The following is a 10,000-nucleotide window of genomic DNA, read 5'->3' as shown; positions in this document are numbered from 1 at the left end:
GAGAAGGTAGGAGGCTTGCAGTGAGACGAGCGGAGAGGTGGAAGGGGAAAGGAGCAGGAGAAAGGCGAGAGAAAGCAGGTGGATGGGAGGACGGTGAGTAAGCAGGTGGAAGGACGGAACGGGCGGATGGATGGGGGATTGGAGGAAAGGGGAGGAAGGACATGTGGGGGGGAGGAGGGGAGTGAAAAGGACAGAGAGGGGAGGGGAGGAAGGACAGAGGAGGGAGGGGAGGAAGGACAAGGGGGGGGAGGGGAGGAAGGACAGAGGGGAGGGGGGAGGCGGTGCCGCGGGCGGTTGCCACCTGATCAGTGTCAGAAGCTCCTTGGGCGAGGGAGAGCGAGGCATCCTGAGCTCGGAGGCAGGTCGCACACATACCCTGGCGGACAGATTGATTGGACCGACGCAACTCGGGTCCTGCACCGCACTGGCGTCTCTCAGTGTCGCGGAGGTCGGTGCGCGCGAATCTTGTTGTGGTGTTACGCGATATATACGTAGATGGACAAGGTATGTGACGTGAATCCGAACGTAGACCGAAATCCGCCCGCGACGCCCTCTGCGAGTGCAAGCGACTGCTCGGCAAGCCCCAAGAGCGAGTGCAGATTGCAATCAACAAAGCCGCCGGCCAGAGCGCAACACAGCAGCAGCACGCGCAGTCAGCGGGCGACGGCGAGGCCCCAACACAGCGGGCGGGCAGGCGCAAGCGGACGGCGATGACCCTGGAGCCTGGCATGACTGTCATCGGCCTCGGCGTCCCCTCGGGGGAGGAGCGGTACTCCTGGAGGAACGGCTCGCCGTGGGAGGTCCCGGTGGCGCCCTCGCTCCTCCTGCAGGAAGGTGAGGCTGGTTCTTCGCGCTCGACGGCGAACCACGAGCTGAGCGGAGGAGGCCTTCGGGTCGGACTCGGGTCTGGCGCGGGGTTCAGGCTCGGGCTCGTCGGTGGCTCCGGTCGGGTTTCGGTTCTGAGGGTCGATCGCTGGACGCCGCCTCTCGGTGCCAGAAGCAAGGTCCGCCCAAGCGCCTCGCTGTGAGTGGGCGAGGAGTCGGTGGCAGACGGCGAGAATTGGCGTCAGGGGGGTGGGAGTTATGCAGAACCTGCTGGACTGCCGGGTTGAAACGACTGGCAGTTCACAGGTTTCCTGGCACTTTCTCCCTCCGTCTCATTGCTGTCCGAGTGCCATTTTCCTTCGCTTGCGAGAGGCACGACGCAGCTCACGTTCTTGCCCCGAACGCCATTTCAACGGCAGGCGGCTTTGCGAACGTGTCGTGACCCTTTTCTCCGCGCCGGCCCGGGTCGTGAGCAGGAAGAACCACTCGAGGTTCGCACGAGCAGTCGGAGCGCCGCCGAAGTTCACGCGCCGCTTGGCCTTCGCGAAGCCGTCACGTCCTCCTCTCGCAACTCCCGAAGCGCCGCGTGACTGGAGGCGCCCTTTCGCCTGCCTTCCACTTCCTTCCTTCCTTCCCTCCTTCCTTACTTCCCTCCTTCCTTCCTCCTTTCGCTCTTACCTCCCAACCTTCTTCTTCCCTCCCTTTCTCTCTTCTTTCCTTCGCTCCCTCACTCCCCCTCCCATCCTCCCACGCTGTCGCCTCCCCTCTTCGTCTCCCCCTCCACCCTCCCTTCTCCCCCTTCCTTCGTATCTTCCTACTTTCCCCTCCTCACCCTTCCTCCCTCCTTCCCTCGTTTATCGATCGTTCCACCAGTGTGACGAATCCCCCCCCCCCCCCTCTCCCAGTAACCGGCGCTCGGACGTCAAAACCGGAGCGGGAACTGGCGCCGGTCCTTGGGAAGCGACGGGGAGGATGGGGGTGGGGGAGATAGGATGGAGGGGAAGGGGCTAGGAGGGAGGCTGGAGGAAAAACAGCTGGGGGGGGGGGGGAGATAGGATGGAGGGGAAGGGGCTAGGAGGGAGGCTGGAGGAAAAATCAGCTGACGTGGCCCTTCTGGATCGGGGATGGAGATCGCAGTCATGCTCAAGGGATTACGGACAAACACGCACACAACCAAACACCCAAACACCCATCCACACACGCACACGCACACACTCACTCACTCACTCACTCACACACACACAAACACGCACACAAACACACACACAAACACACACACAAACACACACACACACACACACACACACACACACACACACACACACACACACACACACACACACACACACACACACACACACACTCACTCACTCACTCACACTTTATAAAAGGAGCAGAACAGGGCCGGCATTACCCATTAGGCAACCTTGTTACGTCACCCAATTTCCGGACGACTAAGGCAAATTGGCAGGCTCGCTCTTCCCGGAATGACCCGAGTAATAAGTCCGTAGGGAAATCCGTTATCCGAAAATCCGTTTTGACCTTAAGCAGATTTTATTGGGCGAGGAGGAGGTGTGCGTGCGTGTGTGTGCGAGGTCGGAGGCGCACACACTAAGGCCGGAGTGGGTTTGAGGAGGTGAGTCTCGTGTAATTAGGCTGTTGCTTGTTTTGGGGTTTGAATTTTTCGCGCCTTGCGATTTGGCGGGAACGGGAGCTTCGAGGTCAGGGGTCCCTCGTATAAAATAGGAGTGGGACTTTTTGAAAGTGATTTTATTGATTAATTAACAAAGTTATCTTTATATTATATATTCATTTGGTTATTTTGTTATTGATTGATATATTCGTGTGTGTCCATATTCTTTGTTGTTTATTTATTCATTTGTTTTATTTTTTGCATGAAACTATAATATTGATATTTTTTAGAAACACTAAAGAAATAATATATATGTGAAAAGATTGAGGAAATATACGTACTTTACGTATGAATAAAGAACCATCTAATTTCTATGCACTTTTATTTTTGTTTATAGTTTATTAGATATAAGTTTGTGTAATATGATAAAATATGCCTTTCTTTGTGTTGACTTATGTAGATAGATATAAAAGAGCAAATATGAAAAGTCTAGGGGAAAATACGTATAATACACATATAACAAAGAGTAATATTTTTCCCATAATTATTTTGATGTAAATTTTAAGAAATCTACATTAGTGCAGTGAGGTAAATCATAAAGGGAAGTAACTCAGGAAATAAAAGTATATAGAGAAGAGTATTAATATTAAGTTATTAGAATGTAAAGCCAAGTATAAATATAATATTTAAGAATAAAGAGAAGAATACGTATACAAAGTTATTAGAATGTAAAGCCAAGTATAAACACAATATTTAGGAATAAAGAGAATACCCATACAAAGTTATTAGAATATAAAGCCAAATATAAACACAATATTTAGGAATAAAGAGAAGAATACCCATACGAAGTTATTAGAATGTAAAGCCAAATATAAACACAATATTTAGGAATAAAGAGAATAATACCCATACAAAGTTATTAGAATGTAAAGCCAAGTACAAATACAATACTTAGGAATAAAGAGAATACCCATACAAAGTTATTAGAATGTAAAGCCAAGGATAAACACAATATTTAGGAAAAAAGAGAATACCCATACAAAGTTATTAGAATGTAAAGCCAAATATAAACACAATATTTAGGAAAAAAGAGAATACCCATACGAAGTTATTAGAATGTAAAGCCAAATATAAACACAATATTTAGGAAAAAAGAGAATACCCATACGAAGTTATTAGAATGTAAAGCCAAGTATAAATACAATATTTAGGAATAAAGAGAATAATACCTATACAAAGTTATTAAAATGTAAAGCCAGGTATATGATGTAAATACCATATTTAGATTTAAGGATAAAGAGAAGAGTATTCATACAAAGTTATTAGAATGTAAAGCCAAGTACAAATACAATACTTAGGAATAAAGAGAATACCCATACAAAGTTATTAGAATGTAAAGCCAAGTATAAACACAATATTTAGGAATAAAGAGAAGAATACCCATACAAAGTTATTAGAATGTAAAGCCAAGTATAAACACAATATTTAGGAATAAAGAGAAGAATACCCATACGAAGTTATTAGAATGTAAAGCCAAGTATAAATACAATATTTAGGAAGAAAGAAAATACCCATACAAAGTTATTAGAATGTAAAGCCAAGTATAAACACAATATTTAGGAATAAAGAGAATACCCATACGAAGTTATTAGAATGTAAAGCCAAGTATAAATACAATATTTAGGAATAAAGAGAATACCCATACGAAGTTATTAGAATGTAAAGCCAAGTATAAATACAATATTTAGGAATAAAGAGAAGAATACCCATACAAAGTTATTAGAATGTAAAGCCAAGTATAAACACAATATTTAGGAATAAAGAGAAGAATACCCATACAAAGTTATTAGAATGTAAAGCCAAGTATAAACACAATATTTAGGAATAAAGAGAAGAATACCTATACAAAGTTATTAGAATGTAAAGCCAAGTATGACTACAATATTTAGGAATAAAGAGAATAATACCCATACAAAGTTATTAGAATGTAAAGCCAAGGATAAACACAATATTTAGGAATAAAGAGAAGAATACCCATACAAAGTTATTAGACTGTAAAGCCAAATATAAACACTATTTAGGAATAAAGAGAATACCCATACGAAGTTATTAGAATGTAAAGCCAAGTATAAACACAATATTTAGGAAGGAAGAGAATACCCATACAAAGTTATTAGAATGTAAAGCCAAGGATAAACACAATATTTAGGAATAAAGAGAAGAATACCCATACAAAGTTATTAGAATGTAAAGCCAAGGATAAACACAATATTTAGGAATAAAGAGAATACCCATACAAAGTTATTAGAATGTAAAGCCAAGGATAAACACAATATTTAGGAATAAAGAGAATACCCATACAAAGTTATTAGAATGTAAAGCCAGGTATAAATACAATATTTAGGAATAAAGAGAAGAATACCCATACAAAGTTATTAGAATGTAAAGCCAAGTATAAACACAATATTTAGGAATAAAGAGAAGAATACCCATACGAAGTTATTAGAATGTAAAGCCAAATATAAATACAATATTTAGGAATAAAGAGAAGAATACCCATACAAAGTTATTAGACTGTAAAGCCAAGGATAAACACAATATTTAGGAATAAAGAGAATACCCATACAAAGTTATTAGAATGTAAAGCATAAATACAATACTTAGGAAAATGACTGAAGTATTAGTACTGCAAACGGCCGGATGAGTCACTCGCGAGAGGGGAGTTCCGATGACGAAGAGAAGCGGGAAGACGCCCCGCTCTCCGTCTGTGTTCAGTCTGTTGCCAACCTGCGAGTGTGACGGTGGGGGAGAGGGAGAGAGAGAGAGAGAGAGTGAGAGAGAGAGGGATAGGGTGGAGAGGTGGGGGAGGGATGGAGAGGGAGGGAGAGAGAGAGAGGGAGGAGAGAGAGTGGGTGAGAGGGAGGGAGAGGGATGGATGGATAGGGAGGGAAGGAGGAGAGGGAGGGAGAGGGAGGGAGAGAGAGAGGGAGGGAGGGAGGGATAGGGAGGGAGAGGGATGGATAGGGAGGGAGGGAGGAGAGAGATGGATAGGGAGGGATAGGGAGGGAAGGAGGGAGAGGGAGAGGGATGGAGAGTGAGGGAGGGAGGGAGAAAGGATAGGAGGAGAGGAGAGGGAGGGGTGGATGGATAGGGAGGGAGAGAGTGAGGGAGGGAGGGAGGGAGAGAGAGAGTGAGGGAGGGAGAGAGAGGGATAGTGAGGGAGGGATGGATAGGGAGGGAGGGAGGGAGGGATGGAGGGGAGAGGGAGTGAGAGGGATGGAGGGAGGGAGGGATAGGGATGGAGGGAGGGAGGGATAGGATGGAGGGAGGGATAGGAGAGAGGGGGAGAGGGAGAGAGAGAGGGAGAGAGGGAGAGAGAGAGAGAGAGGGAGGGATAGGGAGGGAGGATGGATAGGGAAGGAGGGATAGAGAGGGAGAGAGAGGGAGAGAGAGAGAGAGAGAGAGAGAGAGAGAGAGAGAGAGAGAGAGAGAGAGAGAGAGGAAGGGTGGGGGGCGTGAGAGAATGAACAGGTGATAAAATTGGAGAGGGCGCTAGCTGAGCGCCTGTGCAGGTCCCGATAACGTATCGGCGCCTTCCCTTCCTGCTATCTCTCGCGCGGCCGCAACTCCTCCGTCTTCCGATGAAAAGAGAGACCAGGGTACTGTGGATGACGTCACCTCCTCGTCCCCCCCCCCCTCCGCGCCTCCAGCCTCGTCAGTGTCAGCATCAGTGTCGCACCGTCCTTCAGAGAAGATCGCAACGGAGAACCCTGCCACTTAGAGGTCTTTGTGGCGTCACGGGCGGCCTAGGGTTCGCCGTGATGGGCCAGGTGGGCCAGGTGGGGCAGGCGGGCCAGGTGGTCCAGGTGGGGCAGGTGGATCGACGTCGAAATCCGCGCTTGGCACAGTTACTTCCGCTGCTGTCCGGTGCTGCCAGCCACCCAGAGGGACGATCGTGGGCGCGCTTGTCAACGGCTTTACCTGGTTTAGCTTTGTTACGAAGTCGAGGCTAATTAGCCGTCACGGGCGCGCGGGTGAGCCAGGTCGCCCGGCGCGCTACTACTCCGTCAGCGTCGCCGTCTTTTTTTATGGCTCTCCTTCGCGAGTTGTGGCTCTCCTTCGCGAGTTGTGGCTCTCCTTCGCGAGTTGTGGCTCTCCTTCGCGAGTTGTGGCTCTCCTTTGCGAGTTGTGGCTCTCCTTCGCGAGTTATGACCCTCCTTCGCGAGTTGTGACCCTCCTTCGCGAGTTTTGGCTCTCCTTCGCGAGCTTTGGCTCTCCTTCGCGAGTTATTCATTTAGTAATTAGTAATTTATTATTTATTTAATAATCAGAGGGTCTATCAGTAATTTATCAGCCAGTGGACAGGAAAAGGAAATGTGTCGAAATATGAGATGGACGGCGTTGCGGTGAGTGCGGTTCGGCGGGCGGCGGGGCTCAGGCCTCGGCGATAGCAATTACCAATCACGATAACAGGAAGTGCAGAGATACGCTTCAACGATTCATTATATTCGACTGCTGAGCGGCGTGGCATGAAGATCCCTTTTAACTCGTGCGAAGGAGACAGCGAAAGGAAGGAAAAAAGGAGAGAGAAAAAGAGGAAAGGAGGAAAGGGAAGAATAATGATGAAAGATCAATTAGTGTAGAACTTACGATTCATTGTGTTCGACTGCTGAGCGGCGTGGCATGAAGATCCCTTTTAACTCGTGCGAAGGAGACAGCGAAAGGAAGGAAAAAAGGAGAGAGAAAGAGAGGAAAGGGAAGAATAATGATGAAAGATCAATTAGTGTAGAACTTCCGAAGAACAGAAACCACGAGTTGAAAGGAACAGAGCGAGTTGGGGGATAAAGTGAGAGGAAGAGAGAAAGAAACAAGAGGAAGGGAGTGAAGGAGAGAAGGAGAGAAGGGGAAGAGAACAGTGGGCAGATTGAGACGAGTGCAAATGTGAGAGACAGAGAGATAGAGAGAAAAAACAGAGGGAGAGAAAGGAAGAGAAGAAAAAAAGGACAGATGACAAACAGTGAGAGAAAAGGGGAAAACCTAAAAGAAAAATAGCGGAAAGGAAAGGAAGAAGACAGAAAGAACGACAGTGAATTGAGGGAGAAAGAGAGAGAGTGAGAGAGACGAGAGAAAAGGCGAGTGTAAGAGAGAGGAAGAGAAGCAGAGAAAGGAAGGGAAGAGATACAAGGGAAAAAAAAAATAAAAAAAGACAGAAAGAGAGGAAGAGGAAAAACAGAAATAAGTGTAAGAGAGAGGAAGAGAAGCAGAGAAGGGAAGGGAAGAGATACAAGGGAAAAAATTGAAAAAAAAGACAGAAAGAGAGGAAGAGGAAAAACAGAAATAAGTGAAAGAGAGAGGAAGAGAAGCAGAGAAGGGAAGGGAAGAGATACAAGGGAAAAATTGAAAAAAAGACAGAAAGAGAGGAAGAGGAAAAACAGCAATAAGTGACCGGATAAAATTTCCAGTTTGTTTCAGACCTAAAAGCGAAGGCGCCGATTCCCGTGTTCGTTAATTATTCTCAATATCGAGTTTTATTCTTTATCTACCTCTTTTATCTAATTTTTCATCTCCTTGGCGATGGAAGCATGAGGAATGCTGGCCGAGGACAAGATCTTTTGCTTTGTCTACCACATTCTCGAGACGGCCGCGACCTGTCCGTGCTGTAAGTACTGCTGGGTCAAAGGTCACGATGGTCATGGGTTGGGCACGGGTGGATTAGAGATTGGGTTATTAAGAGAGGAGAGATTGGTGATAGATTGGATTGAAAGGGAGGGCCGTTCAGGCGGAATTGACTGCTGCGTTGATAATGGCGATGGTAAGAGTGATCTTGGTGTTGGTAATGACAATGGAGATGTCAGAGAGATGCGGTGATATCAATTCTAGTTCATTATCATTGCCCAGTATGTGTGCATGATGTATACACGTACACGGACACGAATACGGATAAGGATACACACACGCACCCGCACACACACGCACACACATACATACACGCACGTTCTCTCTTCTCTCTCCTGTACTTTCTTTCACTTTCTCTCTCTCTCTCTCTCTCTCTCTCTCTCTCTCTCTCTCTCTCTCTCTCTCTCTCTCTCTCTCTCTCTCTCTCTCTCTCTTCACTCTCTCTCTCTCTCTCTCATACACACACACTCTCTCTCTCTCTCTCTCTCTCTCTCTCTCTCTCTCTCTCTCTCTCTCTCTCCTCCTCTCTCTCTCTCCCTCTCTCTCTCTCACCCACACACACACACACACACACACACACACACACACACACACACACACACACACACACACACACACACACACTCTCTCTCTCTCTCTCTCTCTCTCTCTCTCTCTCTCTCACACACACACTCTCTCTCTCTCTCTCTCTCTCTCTCTCTCTCTCTCTCTCTCTCCCTCTCTCTCTCTCTCTCTCTCTCTCTGCTCTCTCTCTCTCTCTCTCTCTCACCCCCCCCACACACACACACACTCTCTCTCTCTCTCTCTCTGTCTCTTCTCTCTCTCTCTCTCTCTCTCTCTCTCTCTCTCTCTCTCTCTCTCTCTCTCTCTCTCACACACACAACACACACACACACACACACACACACACACACACACACACACACACACACACACACACACACACACACACACACACACACACACACACACACACACACACACACACACAGTGATGTTAGTATGAGGATAATGATAACATTAATAGCTTCAGATACTGTACACGGAAAGCACTGATAATGTCAGATTGGTTACGTCAGAGGTTAATGTTTTTAATGTTTATCGAAAAACTGCAAAAAAATATTAATGATGTGGATGGGGTCAGTTCTGTACTCTTGTTATTGTTACTTTTGTTACTGTTATTATTATTATGATTATGATTATTGTTGTTGTTATTGTTGATGTTATTATTCATAGCATTATATTGTTATTTAAGTTATTGTTATCACCATTACTAATATCAATGTTGTTCATGTTTTGTTGTGGTTGTTCTTGTTATTGTTATTGTTATTATTATTAATATTATTATTATCATTATTATTATATTGTTGTTGTTATTGTTTTTATTATTATCTTTATTATTTTTGTTGTAGTTGTTATTGTTGCCATTATTATTGTTGTTGTTGTTTTTGTTATTATTATTAATGTTGTTATTGTTGCTCTTGTTATTGTTAATATTATTATTGATTATTATTATCGTTTATTATTATTATTATTATTATTATTATCATTATTATTATTATCATTATTATTATTACTTATATTATCATTATCATTACTGTCTCTGTCAATTCCACAACAATAGATTCAACTCAAAATGTCGCGTTCTCAAACAGGAATAATTTATTCCACTCGCCTAGAGAAGCTTTGGCTCTGAGGAAAATTCGGTTATTATTCGCACATTATTCGCCACAACGTCCGAATTCGCACCCCCCCCCCCCACATATAATTATATCACGGGGGGTAATACCTCCATTTAGAAGTATATTCTTGTCCTGTCGCGCTGTGGCCTTCACTCGGGCGCAAGTGCAGTCCTGTTGGCGAGCG

At 45.4% G+C, this 10,000-nt stretch overlaps 1 protein-coding gene across 14 annotated transcripts in view; it reads left to right on the top strand.

Moving 5' to 3' along the window:
• Window positions 1-10,000, top strand: part of LOC113801845 (uncharacterized) — a 72,738-nt gene that overhangs the window by 35,418 nt on the left and 27,320 nt on the right. Inside the window, exon 1 of one of the 14 annotated variants that reach the window (XM_070141690.1) lies at window positions 514-834. The exons of 10 other annotated variants lie outside the window; for them this stretch is intronic. In XM_070141690.1, coding sequence (XP_069997791.1) covers window positions 711-834 — 124 coding nt within the window. In that variant the 5' untranslated portion in view covers window positions 514-710. Of the gene's footprint in view, window positions 1-513; window positions 835-6,967; window positions 8,118-10,000 lie in introns of those variants that run through there. 3 more of the 14 variants (XM_070141685.1, XM_070141682.1, XM_070141689.1) reach the window with 3 other exon arrangements.

The sequence above is a fragment of the Penaeus vannamei genome, chromosome 28 (assembly GCF_042767895.1).
Source record: "Penaeus vannamei isolate JL-2024 chromosome 28, ASM4276789v1, whole genome shotgun sequence".
Taxonomy (NCBI): Eukaryota; Metazoa; Arthropoda; class Malacostraca; order Decapoda; family Penaeidae; genus Penaeus; species Penaeus vannamei.
The sequence above is the reverse complement of the archived record's forward strand: the minus strand, read 5'-3'. Positions and strand labels throughout refer to the sequence as shown.